The sequence below is a fragment of the Micropterus dolomieu genome, linkage group LG14 (assembly GCF_021292245.1).
Source record: "Micropterus dolomieu isolate WLL.071019.BEF.003 ecotype Adirondacks linkage group LG14, ASM2129224v1, whole genome shotgun sequence".
Lineage (NCBI taxonomy): Eukaryota > Metazoa > Chordata > Actinopteri > Centrarchiformes > Centrarchidae > Micropterus > Micropterus dolomieu.
In genome coordinates, this window is record NC_060163.1 from 12473924 (window position 1) to 12489363 (window position 15440).

A 15440-nucleotide genomic window follows, 5' to 3' on the forward strand; every position below is an offset into this window, starting at 1 on the left:
ATCAGATTCGCTTGCACTAGTTTGTCAAGGAGCGCACCACAACCAGGTGTATGTCTTAATTTACTGTTAGTGTGTCAGCTGGAGTGTACAGCGGCAACACACCCAAAATACATGAAACAAATATTGTATTGTGAGAAAACATTGGATAAATTCTTGATTTTTTTAACAGTGTTTACTAAACATAAGGGTATAATTTAAATGGTCTCTAGTAATATTGTGTATACTTAAAATCTGGAGGAGTGCCGGTATAGGGGAGAAAGGCCCTGTTAATTAGCTGAAAAGCCATTTTGTTTCCCTCTGCAGTTTAGTAGGTTTACTATTAGAGGAGGCTGTTGCATGTTGGCTTGGAGCCACTGTGATTTCCAGATGTAGCCGTGCAAACACGTGGCACCGTGCCTGGGGATTACTGTTCACAGCGCTCTAAATACGGATCTGTGTTTTCTACAGTAAAATGGTAAGCCAAGGGATGGTGTGGATAGAATATCCACACTCAGTGAAAGTTGTTGGTAGTTTGACGAATGACTGCGAGGGCAGCTATGCTGAGGGGATTAGTGAACCACTACAATCTCTTCAGTCTAATGGATCAACACAAACACCACTGCCATTTCTCATCGGTCTAATGAACGGTCAGTTTTCCTACTCAAAAATAGAATCCTTAAATTGTTGAACATGTGTGAATGCTGTAACAATGGAGTAGATATATAATAAAAGGTAACCGTTGCTCTTCAGGCAGAGACATAAAGCAACAGATGTGTTGTCAGCATTCTAATATCGGGAGGAGGGGTAAAGGGGGATTAAATCACAACACTGCTCCAGAGATTTGCCAGCGCTTTAGCTTTGATGGAAAGGGTTGCAGGGAGCCTGCTAGACAGAGTCTGCAGCATACAGAAGAAATGATGGGCATGTGAGGGCTGCAACAGGCCAAAGGGGAAGCAGCAACAAATACACTTTGAACCAGAAGTTGCTCCAAAGCTCATTCGGTATAGAGGGAATTAAAGGAGCTTATCACAAGGTAAGGTAAATATGCATAAGATTTCAAACATTTCTGTTATGATTAAGTGCAACAGCACAACACTGCAAGAGATACAAAACCAGTGGGAAAAAGCTAGACTATTTGAATTGAGTTTTTTTAATGATGATATAACATTTGGTTTTTGACATATCCACCTTAAAGGACTGGTTAATCTATTGGCTGGTTATTTTGATTTGAATGATTTGCCTATGCTTACCTATGAATCTGAACAGAATCACCAACCTCTACTAAATGGCTGAGAGTTTCCTATAAATGTCAATAGACACAGATAATGTTTTAATGTCATTCATCTTTCTCTAGCAGCTGCAATTAGACAAATGTGACAATTGCTTCTGAGAAAGTTCTGTGATTCCAACAAAAAAATATTTTTAATAGTCCAGAATAAATGTTTTATGAAATACAAATAAAAGATCTGTGTTTTCCTTCAATCTTGGCCATAGTCCAGCATGTAACCTTCGAAATACCTTAATAAATTATTCTAGAAAACTCGCCATTGGAGGAAAACATGACGGAGACCAACCCCTTTTTATTTAGGCTTTGAAGATCTGGGATTTTGGATTAATATTGTAGCGCCACAGTTTAATCTAGTTACATGCAGAGTCAGTGACGAGAGAAAAATGGGGATGGGAAAAACGGGGGAGTGAAAGCGGAGGGTTGTGGGGTGGGGGAGAAGACAGAGAAAATGAGAGTAACAGAGGGATTAGGGTCAGCCATGTTAAGCATCTGGCTTAGAGATGTCCCATGCTCTTGCAACGCATGAACACAGGGATTACACAGCGTACATACGAAGTTGTGTCATCTCTCACTGTAGGGGCCAGCATGACAGAGAACATAACAAACCAACACCACATGAATAACTTCACTGATGTCTGCTGTTTTGACAGCTGACATGAGGTTGGCCAGTGTCCGGGTCCGGGCCCAGAGGGCTGCAGAGCCGTCTGAACCAGAGCCAGAGGAAGCAACAGAGCCCGTTCACCATGAGCACTCCCATACGGAACATCATGAGCACTCGCATACAGAACACCATGAGCACTCCCACACAGAACATCACCCTGGCCATGACTACAACCACATGAAGGAGAAGTTCATGAATGAACTTGGTCATCTGCCAAGTAAGCCACCTTTAGAATCTGCGTGAACATGGTCAACAGAAATTAATAACTTAATTTATGAAATAACCTGTGTATATTTGGTTATTATTTGAAAGACGTGTTCCACACCTGTCCAGAATTGACATTATGATACATACGTATTACATATTTATATTTCCCAGTTTAGTCCAGCTTTTTAATGAATATAGTCTTTCTTAAAGATTCTAGATATTCGAGATTATGAGGTGGAAAAGAGTGTGTTTGACATATTTGTATGATGTATATGATGTATAAGAATGATTTTATAGGAATATAAGCTTGTTTTCTGGGTCATCACACCAAGTATTTTTGATGTTCATACCCATGAAAATATAAGTGCATGAGAATTGTTTTCTCTTCAGTTAACAACTACTCTTGAGGTGGAGGTGCTTTGAGTAAGGCACTTAATGATAAACTGCAATGCTGGGGACTGTGTTTGTGCAGGGGCCCTCCCAGCTGGGAGTGTGTTATGATCAGATTGTAATGAAGGGTGTTGCTGATGACACACATGCCTGCCTCAGATAAACAAGTGCTTAAAACTTTTTTAAAGAGAACACAGAAATGCTCAAAAGAACACTTCAATCCACTGTCGTAAGAAGCACCGTATTTTATTTCCATATTATACTGTTTTATTTCAAAGATGTTAAGCATTACGCCCTTGGTTCTGTTTCCAACCTTTGGATAAGAAGTTTATGTTCAATATTGTTGGAACTGATTTCCATTATAAGAGTAAACTGATTTATGAAGGTTGATTTCTTTTTTGGGATGTAATCTCAAGATGTGACCAATTGAAGGCCTTTTGAAAATCCTGAGATCAACAAGTTTTTACAAAGCTTTCAAAAGAGAGGGTAGTGTTCAAAAGTTAAGATGTCTACTTCATCGTTTGTTTGTTTTGTTGGGGGTTTTGTTACTTTTGTGAATGTTAAGGACACCAGGGAATCAGACACCCACTTCTTTCTGGCATAACATTCTGCATACAATGAATACTGATGAGTAAATTCACCTATTTTTATTTTGCAGTTCCCATGTGGGCAGTTGGAGCCATTGTCGTGGTGGTCCTGGTTTTGGTGGCGTGTTGCATCTTCTGTCTTTTCAAAAAATGCTTTGGGAAAAAGAAAAAGCCAAAGAAAGTGAGGGAGAGGAAGACAGGTCGCCGCCGAAAGGAAAAGGAAGGTGAAGGAGATGCTGGAGAGAAGGTATGTGATTTCCAGTAACCCATTATTGTGCAGTCTTACCTGATTTAGATCTTCATGATGAATATCTAGTGCACTGATGTTTTTTTGATCTTGTAGGAGGGTGAGGTGAAGAAGGAAGGGGAGCAACAGGAGAAAGAACAGGAAAATGTGGGTAAGCTGGAGTTCTCGTTGGACTACAACTTCACAGATACCCAGGTAGGTGCTGTGTGGAAACAAAACTATTATCAGGTTCATCAAAGGCATTCATATTAATGATAAGAATATAGGGACTCGACAAATATCACAAAGAGATGTATTTTCTTGTCATGACAGCTTAAACCTTTTGCATTCAATGGTCATTCTGACACCTGTTCTCTTCCCTCTGAAGCTTATAGTGGGTATCATTCAGGCTCAGGACCTTGCTGCTATGGACATGGGGGGAACCTCAGACCCCTATGTCAAAGTCTTTTTGTTGCCAGACAAAAAGAAGAAGTACGAGACCAAAGTTCAGCGCAAGAATTTATGCCCTGTTTTCAACGAGACTTTCATCTTCAAGGTACCCCGCGTCTGACATTGAGTCTTTGTCGACTTGTCTGTGTTTTGTTTGTTCTTTCTCTTGTCTTTATGTCTCTGTCGCAGCTTGTGTTGGTGTTCCAGGTTGTTGATGGCATATCACTTTTTCCCTCTCATGAGGCAGAAGTTTGGCCTATGTCTCTGCTTCCCCTCGTCTTTAGTCTTTCATTCCCTGAATGCCGTCTGTCAAGGTATCCCTCCCCAAAAAATAACAACGCAGTTTGCTTTTAATTGTCTCCTGTCGCTATATGTTCTTTGTTATTGCCTGGATTTGTACATTTGTAAATGTAAATATAAATACAATTGTCTACCATCTACCTTCACCTATTCTACATCCCAATGCTGTAATACCTTCTTTTTCTAGATCCCATACGCAGAGTTGGGAGGAAAGACTTTGGTGCTGCAAGTTTATGACTTTGATCGTTTCTCCAAGCATGATATGATTGGTGAGATAAAGATTCCTATGAACAGTGTTGACTTGGGCCAGCCACTGCAACAATGGAAAGACTTGGAGAGTGGTGAGAAGGAAGAGGTATATTGTGTTTTCATTAAACCATGTGTCTATTCTTCATTTTAAATTAATTGATGGCATGATGGTAATCCACAATATTTTTCTTTCAGCAAGAAAAACTGGGCGATATTTGCATTTCTTTACGGTATGTACCCACTGCTGGAAAACTGACAGTGAACATCATGGAAGCAAATAATCTAAAGAAAATGGATGTTGGTGGCTTATCAGGTAATTAGGCCTCCTGCAACTTATTATCATTCTGTCAGATATTTGCTTAATGCATTGTAAAAATTGGCTACTTCAAAAAATTTTAGTCTGATGAGGAAGTAAAATAAAGCCACAAAACACAACTATATCCCCCTCTTTTGCTCTTCCATTAGATCCGTATGTGAAGATCGTTTTGCAGCAAAATGGGAAACGGATTAAGAAGAAAAAGACGACAGTCAAAAAAAACACGCTCAATCCTTACTTTAATGAGAGTTTCAGCTTCGAAGTCCCGTTTGAACAGATACAGGTAGGCTGTGTCTTCATATCAATTATCAATTTGAAATGCTACTGACACTAAAAGTTGATGTGGAAAATTCTTATTTTTTTCTTTCAGAAAGTGCAGGTCGTCATCACAGTGTTTGACTACGATAAACTTGGGAGCAATGACCCCATTGGAAAGACCTTCATGGGTTATGGAGCTACAGGAGTTGGCCTGCGCCACTGGTCAGATATGCTTGCCAATCCCAGGCGTCCAGTAGCCCAGTGGCACACTCTGCTGCCAGAAGAAGAAGTCGACGCGGCACTCAAAGCTAAACCTCGTTAGTGTCACACCTGGATTAAGTTTAAAATCACTGCTGATAAGTTATTTCACCTTTTGCTAATCCTGATGTTTTCTCAATTTGTTTTCCTTTTATTTTATTTTAAGAAATTGTATGTGTACTTGTGTGTGTTTGAGAGAGATGTACAGACAATTTTTGAAATTTGGTTTTCATGAAAACGTCAGCTTCCCCTATTATTTACTTTGTGCTGTAAATCAATGACTGTATTTGTATACTTGGAAAACACGTATCTGTAAATGTTCATCTTTTGTGTGTGCTTACGCATGGGCCAAGTAAAATGTGGCTGCGTAAAGGAAGATTTACTCTGGGCTTTTCTGCTCATTTTGAAGTGCTGTGGTGTCCTGAAACATGCTTGTTGTAACGCTCTGGATCTTTTTAAATGAAAATAAACCTACACAGTGGACAGTTTCACATCAATGCTTGGCTTACTCTCTCACCTTTAAGTTGATTTAATTCAATGGGTTATTATTAGTTGATGTTCTTACTGTTTAATTGTGAGAAGCAATTAAATAAAAGCTGTAGGAGTTGTAGATGATCCTAGAATGTAAAATTGGTAACTATAGCTATATAGCTATATATATCTATAGTATAGTAGCTATATATTTTCATGCTTTCTGGAAATGCCCAAAGATTGTGGAATTTTGGAAGAATGTTAAAAGAAAAATTGATGGTATTCTCTCTTGAAAGTCAACATTAAGCCGAGGCATTTGTATTTTAGGATTAGATGACACAACAAAGCAGGCTGCCAGGTATAAGGATATATTGAGAATTTGCTGGTACGTAATCGGTTTTAATGTCTGTTGGTGACTAAATATAACATAGCCTATTGTATGTGTACTAAGCTGCTTCACTTGAGTGAGTGTTTTTGTTGTGGTCTGTTTAGGCTGAATTTTTGTTGTTGTTGTTGTTGTTGTTGTTGTTATGCTTTGTTTGTTTCTGATGTTTGGGTGTATTATGATCATAATCAAATTGGAATAAGAATGGTATATAGGAGCACTTTGAGTTGTAAAACTGTACACTTAATTATGCAATATAAATGAATAAAAATATTGAAATGGAGAAATGATCCTAGAATGTTATGAGAGATAGATGAACGGATATCCAACAATGTTTCTCTATAATAATCGATTGTTTTAATTTACGGTCACCGGTAGTTGGCGCCTGTGCTCCCCATTTAGAAACCGTTTCCTAGTAACAGAACCCAAACTTTCTGTTCAGACGGTTAACTTAGCTGTGAATTTTCCTCAGTCATAATTCAGCCTGTGAGGTGAGTTTTCCCATGACTTTTGTTTCATTTGAGGGTATCTGGTATCGTACGACAGGTTTTATCACCACATTCAAGTTATATACGGGGCTTGTGCCTCTGGATAACAGATTCATTGATAAGCTAACTTTTGATGTTCTGTCGACCAAATACCCTTTCGCTAGTTAACGTTCGTGCTAAGCTGAACCATAGACTGTGCCAACAGACACTCTGGCACATACTGGTTGAGTCTCGTTAACGCTGTTTTAAGAAATTTTATGTATAGATTCGTGTGCAGACTGACAGGGTCTAAGAATATGATCATTGTGTCCATAGTTGATGTTTCCAAGATTGACACAAGGTATACATCTTGCTTTTGGAAACACTGGACCCGAAGCCTGTATATGTTCTATAAATGGTGCTTCATCCGCATCATTCTTAATTGTTTTGTATTGTTTTTACATATGTAGTGTGCTGTCTCTATGGACCTTTGTGTCTTGAATAGAATCATATCTAGGCCTATATCTTAGTGTGAACCATTACAGTCAGGTGTGTGCACAGCTTCGTTTGTCTTTCTTTAGGCCACAGTACAGGATGAGTGCTGGACGAGCATCTGAGGGCGCGGGCTGCATCACTTGGTGGGGCTTCAGTCCTGCGCGCGACCTGCTGAGAACTGGTGAGAGGGGCACGAGGATGCGTGGTCCTCCTACACACGCGCATCACAGAGCAGTCATGGTTTGATGGAAAGTAACCGAGTACATTTTGTTTAGGGATGTACTTCACTAGAGTATTTCCATTTAATTAGTCTACTTCACTAGAGAATTAACGTTACTGTGCTTTTTATTCCACTTTATTCATCTGACAGCAAGTTTCTTCAGATTATGTTTTAAAACTTAAATTAAATTGCCCATTAGTAGGAGCTGTACATGAAATGTATACAAATATACAATATAATAAAATAGCTTCATCTCAACTAACAACAACATTAAGTTCCACTTACATGATAAATGAAAATGAATGAAAAATGATAATTAAACACTAACAGGGGCTATTTTTCATAATGGGTACTTTCACTTTTGACACCTAAAGTACATTTTAATTTTGTAGTGTATTTTACATTTTGAATGCAGGACTTTTACCTGTAATTGAGTATTTTATAAGGTATTGGTACTGTTTTTTTGTTATACTGGTAGATGATGCATTACAATAACAGAAGCGGAAAAACAGCATGAGTTTTAAAGAATTTAGCTATGCACACAAAACCAGTCAAATCACTTGTGAACACTTAAACACACTGCAGACAGTATGATAGATAAACAACTGCAGTAACTGGTAATACATTACTTAAGTGTTGTGTATGTTGGACAGAGAGGACCCAAAAGCAACGCTCAGGTGAAGTTGGTTTTATTGAGGGAAAAAGGGGTTGAGGAAGTGGAGGCGAGGGAGAGGTGGATGCCGGGGGAAAACGGGCACATGGGACCGAGGAGCAAGTAGGGCAGAGGAGGCTGAGGCAAGGGAGCCGAGAAGCAGGTGGGTCCCAGGAGAATGGGACGAGGGAACTGGGAGGCACCGGGGGCCGAGAGAGAGAGGGGGCAGGGGGTTGGTGGAGGAGTGTGGTGACAGGCTGACTGAGAGGCACGAGGGGGAGCTGAGAGGGTGCTGTGGAAGACGCCCAAGAGGAGAGGGGAGGTAGGCAAGCCCAGCTGACTTGACAGAGGTGAGTGGACCTGGGGAAAGGCAGACAGACAAACAGGGTTAATAGCAGGGAAAACAGAAAACCAGATCAGGAACAACGACGATCAAGCACCAATTGTGTGGAGAACCGGGGTTGAAATAGAGGAGCAGAGGAGACACAGACAGGCAGGCCAAAACACAAGGGAAAAACAGAATCACAAGAAAAAAGGAGAAATAAACAGGACACTCACCGTCAGCTGGGCTGCCACCACAACACTTAAGCATAGTTTTTGATACTTAATATACCTTACTTATTTCAGTGCTTTTCTTTTAATGCTCCACATTATATCCAAAAAAAAGGAGCTTATTTTTCATTTCATAAAGCCAAACCCTTGCAAAGATAAATTAGCAAAATCATGATTTAAATATAATTAAAATATCTGACTAAAGGATAAGTAAACAAGACAGATTTCACCACACTTTCAATGCCAACTTTTAAAACCCGGTGCAACAGAAACATTTCTGTTGGTGCTAAACAGTACTGAGGTTTGGTACCAAGCCCTGGAAGTATGGTGTGTTGGAACTACTATATGCTTTCTCTTTCCTCCCCCAGGCCCTGTGAGACTTGAAGGGGAAGTAAATGTTTTACTGGTTGGCAGTGGAGATCCACGACATATTTTGAAGACCATTGCTGGTGTGCAGAATGAAGAAAGCCTTCACGTGAGCTCCAGTGTCTTAATCTGTCATGTGACGCCTGAGAACAAAATTAGTTTGCTCTACTGTGAGCTGCAAATGTTTCTCTCTGCTCTACTGCAGGTGTGGGTGATAGAAAACAGCATGGAGGAGGTAGCCAGACAGCTGCTGCTCCTCTACCTGGCACTGATGCCCCAGGAAAGCATGGGAAATAATGGTGGGTGGGAGTTTGTGAAATGATTCACTTCATAATTGTTTGGTAAAAATGTTAATGAAGTCCTTTAACATTTTCAGAGAAGACAGAAGTTTTCCTGGAGGTATTTGGGAACAGTGAGATCCGCAGTCAGACTGAAGAGACACTGAGACATGCAGCATCACAGCTCTCTGTGTCTGTTACTGAAACACTGGAGACGCCCACACACTCCTGTCTGAACACAACTTTTCTCAAGGTGCAGTGTTTGGCAAACAAGCGTGTCCTATGTGTTTCTTCAAGACATTAAGATTGATCTTTTTCTGAAATCAGACACTGACACCTGCTCAGTCAAACCCATGTAAAACAAGACTACATAATGGGCAAAATGTGGCTATGTAAGTGCTCCATGAATTAGTCCACTAATTTCACACTGAATATTTCTACAGTTCAAGGAGCGAGATGAACTGGCCAGGATATTCAAATTGTGGATCCAGCCTCAGTCTTCAGCATCTTCATCTGAATGTCCTGCTCCTATCATAATGTCCAAAGCCTGGGATTATCGGGTCAGGCAGCACCTTGGGACACGTTACAACGCCAAGAGGGGCTGCTTTGACTGGGACCTTTCAATGAAACTGCATGAGAAAGGGGTATTTGCATATAATTCCTTTATTTGTCGAAATATGCCCATATTTAGAAGGATGTAAATTTGGAGGCTCACATGTTGCACTGAAGGACTGAGACTGACTCTGCTGTGTCTGCAGTGTGGCGTCATCAACAAACAACAATATGTGCGATGGAGGGAACGGGGTTTGGCTTTCGAAATGAGGGAGGGCGTCTACCAAATAACAAATCCAAGTTTGCTCTCTTCAAGAGTGTTCAGTCAGGTAAGCGTTTGTCTATTTTTCTACACAACGTTTCTACACAATGCAGCAAGTAAGATGGTGTGAAGGAGCTTAAGTTTGTGTGTGTCCATACAGAAAGGGGACAAAGTAGCTGTCAGGGGCTACTGGGGAGACATTGTTTCCAGTCCCTACCTCTCCTTTGGCATTGAAACTGATGACAAGAGCCTGCTGAAGACACAGAATGGGCAGCACGTCAAGGTCAAACATACAGTAGTAATGGCACGGATGTTAGATTATAGATAGATATGATATGTCTTCCTTTTTATCCTACAGCTGAGGTACATATAACATATTAATGTCTGCTTTTTGTCCTGTCATCCTTTACTCACACCCACAGACAGCCCAGGATGTCTCCTTTGCAAATGTACAGGCATTGTTCTGGTCCCTGTCCAGTAGACGGGGCTGCACCACTACTTCTCAGTCAGACACAGAGGCAGAGAAGCCATCCCCACAGACAGACCGGAAATCTGTCACCATTAATGGTAAGTGGCTATTACCACTGTGAAGGAATTTAGGGGTTCTATGACGCAGGTTTCCCCAGGTCATGATAGGGTCAATTACTGAGCTAAAGTAAGCCAAAGGTGACAGCCAGGGACTCTCCAAAACGGTAGGTCAGACACTCCCCTCCGCCTGCTTGGTCGCATGACTGACGCAGCTGCCTTGATAATGATGCATTGTTATCCATTTGTTAGGTAACCCAAGGTCGAGATTATCTTTATTTTGTTTCATTACATACAGACTGACTGTCTAGAAAGTGTTGCACGTGGTTTAAATGGCACACAATGTGTCTTGATTTGGACCAATATCCAACAGACTCTTCACGCATGTATAGATAGGTGAACGATAACCTTATCTGGACACTTAGGGAATCTCTGTGGGTGGAGGGAGGATAAATATTCCCAGACAGGAAGTATCCTTCAGATTTGGTGTTGACATTCTCTGTGTTCACACGTTGTATGCTGGCACTGTATCTCCTTAGCTGCTTAACTCGCAGTGGAAAAGTGAAATACTGAATTTGATTTTGTGGATTTGTTGTTTCAGTGTGTTTTAATGTACATGTTTAAATACATTAAATAAGTGTACATGGAAAGCGGGTCTTTAAGCTTTTCAGGGTATGGTATCACTTCGCATCCTTTTGAAACCTGTTTTGATGCTTGGCACACAGAAAACAGCAACTGTGTGTGAAACCTGATGGTTTTATCACTGACCTTTTTCAAATCTTCTTCAGACTTGATGCATCTGAACGGGATCTCTGTGACCTTCCTGCCTATGGGCTCACTTCACAAACTGCCAGAAAAACAGAAATACTCCCACTTCTTTAACACCATCTATTTCTCTGCCAGGTGAGAGGTTTTTTTTTCTCTAATTACAATTCATATTTTCATAAATATAAATATAGTAACTTAATCTACAATAGGATCTTTTCACCATCCTGTCTCCTCAACTGCACACTACTGACATGAGTGCTGACCAGATTTCACTTCTCTGTTTTTGTTTCCGTCTTTGTCAATGCTACAAAGCTGCGTACACCAGTTGGGCCCGACGATAAGACAGATTGCAGCACCAGACGCTGTGCTCGTCGTGGAATTGGCCAAGTGAGGGTTTTTATAGTAACAGCGCTTGTTACCATGGCGACAGTACAGTCACCAGGAGTACAGTGACTATGTTATGTAACTCGCGAGTGCAGAGTATTTTCTTTTGTACATTTGACGTTTGCTACATATTTAAGTTAATTGATAAACACTTAATACTGTCACAGCGGTCTTTGCATTTAAGTTGTATTTGTGTGTCATTGTATACATCAGGTACATTTTGGATCTGAGCAAAGAGCAAGAAGCTGGCTTTGCAAAGAAAGTGGTGAGCATCGCTCTCCAGGCTGAATTTGAGCCGTGGCAGGATGGGAAGCGTGATGACGTCCATGCTGTGTTCATACCACAGAAGAAGTGAACGTGGTTAATTTAAGCAGAGCTGTTTACTCTGCTCCGACTGTCAGCAGCTGTACCTTCAAAATATGCGACAGATTGATAGTCAAGGTGGTGTTGCTTCACAGCAAAGACATTTTACAAGATCTTATGCAGTCAGAATTTTACCAGTCAGCGAGTAGCAACTGTAAGTGTTTTGTTTGTATTGGCTGGGATTTATTTCATGTTTCAAATTTAATTTCCAATTTGAATGACAATGAATGATAGAAAATGTTCAGTTTATGTACACATGCATTTTAATAATTACAGATGCAATTGCAAGTAAATTTATTTCATTCATTTCACACATAAATATTTAAATCCCAATTAGATAAAGTGATAAACACTGCAACAATCTTGTCCTGAAACTAGTGAACTGTCTTCTGGTCTGTCTGTCTTCTCTGTGCCTCCTATGTCAGTTCACTTCCAGCGTCCTCCAACCTTCCCCTTACCATGGACCTTTTTGCTGCATTGAGACAAGAAAACGTAAAGTAGATTATGGACAGTCGTACTCCGCACCGAAATTAACAGCAAGTATGACTGAGTGGCAATTCAATGTTTGCGTAGTCATGGTTGTGTCATCATGGTAGATCGAGACGAGCAGACTCACAATTTCTGAGCATGTTGGATTCTGTTCAGGAGGACATTGATCTGAAGAAAAAATAAATAAGCGTCACGAATGAGCCATTTTTAAAATATCGGTTTTGTATATTCCCAGCTAAATGGCTCACCTCATACTTCTGCCTCCTCATCTTTTCAGTCAGGTCAAATTTCTCTGACTCCAGTTGGTATATGCATTCCCACATCTCCTTGGCTTTCTCTCTAAAACACAACAGCATTAACAACTTGAGATGAAGTAAAAAAAGGTCACCAGCTACTTTTTCTGCAGCTGCTTCAAATACTATGTGTCAGACATACCCAGCTGGTTTAAAATGTAATGACCTTTACTTAGAATGAACCTAAATCTACTGGCAACAAAACTCAAAATGCATGTCTTTAATGGACCTGACCTCAGGGTTTCCTCTCTCAGGTTCTCAACAGCCAGTGGCTTGCGTCTCTCCGCCAGAGTCTTCTTCTTTATTTCCCTGGCTGTTTGCCTTTTGCCTCGCCTCTGCTCTACCTGCAGGAAACAAACACACTCATTTGACACACATGAAATCTGATTGTCATGCAGAGCCGTTCTTTCAGTGGGCACTACAAATTATATGCCCTGCACATACTCGCAGTACACAGTGACACACCTGCCTACAAATACATTATTCTGACCTTGGCCAGGAACCCTCCAAAGTGAGCACCCATGTTAGAGAGCACTTTCTTCTTCTTTGCCTCATCCTCTGCCCTCTTCTTGGCCTCTTCATCCTCTTTCCTCTGTCTCTCCTCCTGAGGAAGTCTTCAGTTGATTACTGCAGTTTCCGTTACTTATATTTACATAGTATCATATGCAGTAAGTATAATGTTAAAACCTAATTACCGCAATCCGTGTCTGTCTGTCCCGCTCTTTTTCAGCCCTCACACGCTGCTGCTCAGCTCTTTCTGCCCGGCGGCTTTCCTGTAACACAATAACCATGTCAACTTGAATTTCACACATGCCCCTTTAATCTTTATTATCATAAATATCCTGACAAATCTCGCTTTTAGACAAACAGAAAAACAACACGGGAAAGGCATTACAATCCTGTCTTTGAGTCCAATCAGCTCCTCTTCCTCTTTCTTCCTCTGCTCAAAATGGACATCAATCAGAGTCTGCAGCTCCAAAAGATCTTTCTCCATCCTTTTCCTATGGATATCCTAACAGGGACCAGCGGACACACTGATCAAGATTATTTAATGCTGTTTTGGGGGCTTGTAATTGTGTAATTGTTCAATTAATAACAATCTTGGAGGAGCATACATCAAAGTCAACCCTCTCCCCCTCAGGGATTTTAGGGGCAGCGAGCTGTGTGACCAGTGGCCTGTAAAATAATATGAAGGCATATTAACATATATGCTTTTTTGACTGCTCACATTATTTTTATTTACTACTTTTAGTAGTAAAATCAGTAAATAGTTTTTTATGTTAAGTATTCCCATGTAGCCTTACTTGTATTTGGGACGTTCTTCTTCAACATCACAGCCAGAGCAGAAATGAAAAAGCAAATCAGCATACACATATTTGAAAACACAACAAATCAAATTAATTCTGGTTTAACTTTAATAGGCAAAGACTGATGTTTTAATAAATCAGAAAACCCACAGTTCATGGCACCTGTTCATAATCCTAGAAAGATGAACAGAGTTTTTTATTGCCCTGGGGCAATTTAAGATTTTAAGTTCCCGGTTCATTTTGAATTTAAAGTCCCCGGCATAATCACGCAACTGAACATGGATTTGGATTCTGGAAAAACACAGCTGCAAAGCAAACAAAGTTCAGCATCGCAGTCTCACCTCCCTCTCCCTGCTCCTCATCTTCTTCTGCAGAAAGAAAGAGTAACAGAGCGATTGAGTTGAGAGAAAATATGAAACTGCAGCTTTATTAAATGAATGAATGCCCTTACCTTCGTGATGGCCTCTAAATAAAAAAATAATAAAGATCACATCAGACATGCTATAAAACAGAAGCTTATGTATTATAAATGATAATAAATAATAATAATATAAAAGTTAACAGGTAGGACTGGACTGACTCACCCATGACCTTCTAAATCACACATAGTGACACTGGAGAGGAAATATAAAAATCAGAACTGTTATGAATGTGCAACAGCATTAGTGTGACATATGAAAGGTCTCATTATTTTTTAAATGTAGTTCAGCTAGAAATGGTAACAGCTGCATTGAATTTGTAGAATACACCTTAAATTGTCACAATTTGCCAATAACATGGGTTTGTCCAAAATTACATTATGCAAACTTACTTAATTATGGGGATTTTAGCAGCAAAAGCAGACCAAGTCTCAACACTGTATTAAAGCTGTAACGTTTGAAAGACACAATCTTCCACCTAGAAATGAAAAGCTTAATTCATGAGAAATAAAACCATTCAATACACTTTTGTTGCTACAGACACATTCGGTCTGGTATGACCAGTAGCTTGTGCTGGCTAAAATAAGCCAGATGCTGAAGATATTGATGTGTAACAGTTTTTTCTGGATCAGTTGATGGACAGCTGGCACAGTTCTGGTGTGTTGGGTGTGTGTTTTTAATGTTTCCCTGTTTTAGTTTGTAGTTGCCTGCCTCCAGTATCGTCTTGTTTTACTTTCTTACTTCCTGTATACCTGTCTCATTCCCCTGATTGTCTTTACTTGTGCCTTGTTATCCTCACCTATCCTGTGCATATATAGTGGTTGTCTTTCTGTTGTCAGTTACTGGTTCATTGTTTTCATTTCTGTTGTTTGTCTCTGGATTATGCTTAGATCTTTGCTATTTGGACTTTTTTTTTGTGCTCACACCACATCACCTGTAAGTTTTTCATCCATTCAGGATTAAACCTCACTCACAGTACCTGTTTAGCTCAGTCTGAATAAAATAATGACGCCTTCAGAGCAA

At 40.2% G+C, this 15440-nt stretch overlaps 3 protein-coding genes across 3 annotated transcripts; 2 read left to right on the top strand and 1 right to left on the bottom strand.

Moving 5' to 3' along the window:
* Positions 1-444: 444 nt before the first annotated feature.
* Positions 445-5660, top strand: LOC123983018 (synaptotagmin-1-like). Its single transcript, XM_046069091.1, has 10 exons — positions 445-626; positions 1918-2145; positions 3184-3359; positions 3456-3554; positions 3727-3894; positions 4276-4443; positions 4533-4650; positions 4803-4936; positions 5024-5228; positions 5336-5660. Exons 1-10 carry the CDS (start codon positions 452-454, stop codon positions 5362-5364), a joined length of 1500 nt encoding a protein of 499 aa, XP_045925047.1. The 5' UTR covers positions 445-451; the 3' UTR covers positions 5365-5660.
* A 737-nt stretch (positions 5661-6397) lies between these two features.
* LOC123982798 (dynein axonemal assembly factor 3-like) lies at positions 6398-15440 on the top strand. The gene is made up of 12 exons (XM_046068643.1): positions 6398-6516; positions 7074-7168; positions 8780-8886; positions 8983-9076; positions 9154-9308; positions 9499-9699; positions 9814-9936; positions 10030-10152; positions 10292-10436; positions 11183-11297; positions 11475-11549; positions 11760-15440. The coding sequence occupies exons 2-12, from the start codon at positions 7087-7089 to the stop codon at positions 11899-11901; spliced, it is 1362 nt and encodes a 453-aa protein (XP_045924599.1). The 5' UTR covers positions 6398-6516; positions 7074-7086; the 3' UTR covers positions 11902-15440.
* On the bottom strand, positions 12551-14605 carry LOC123983479 (troponin T, slow skeletal muscle-like). Its single transcript, XM_046069734.1, has 9 exons — positions 14583-14605; positions 14340-14422; positions 13996-14011; positions 13807-13867; positions 13587-13703; positions 13387-13464; positions 13182-13295; positions 12926-13035; positions 12551-12737 (listed from the first exon to the last, which is right to left on the bottom strand). The coding sequence occupies exons 1-9, from the start codon at positions 14603-14605 to the stop codon at positions 12551-12553; spliced, it is 789 nt and encodes a 262-aa protein (XP_045925690.1).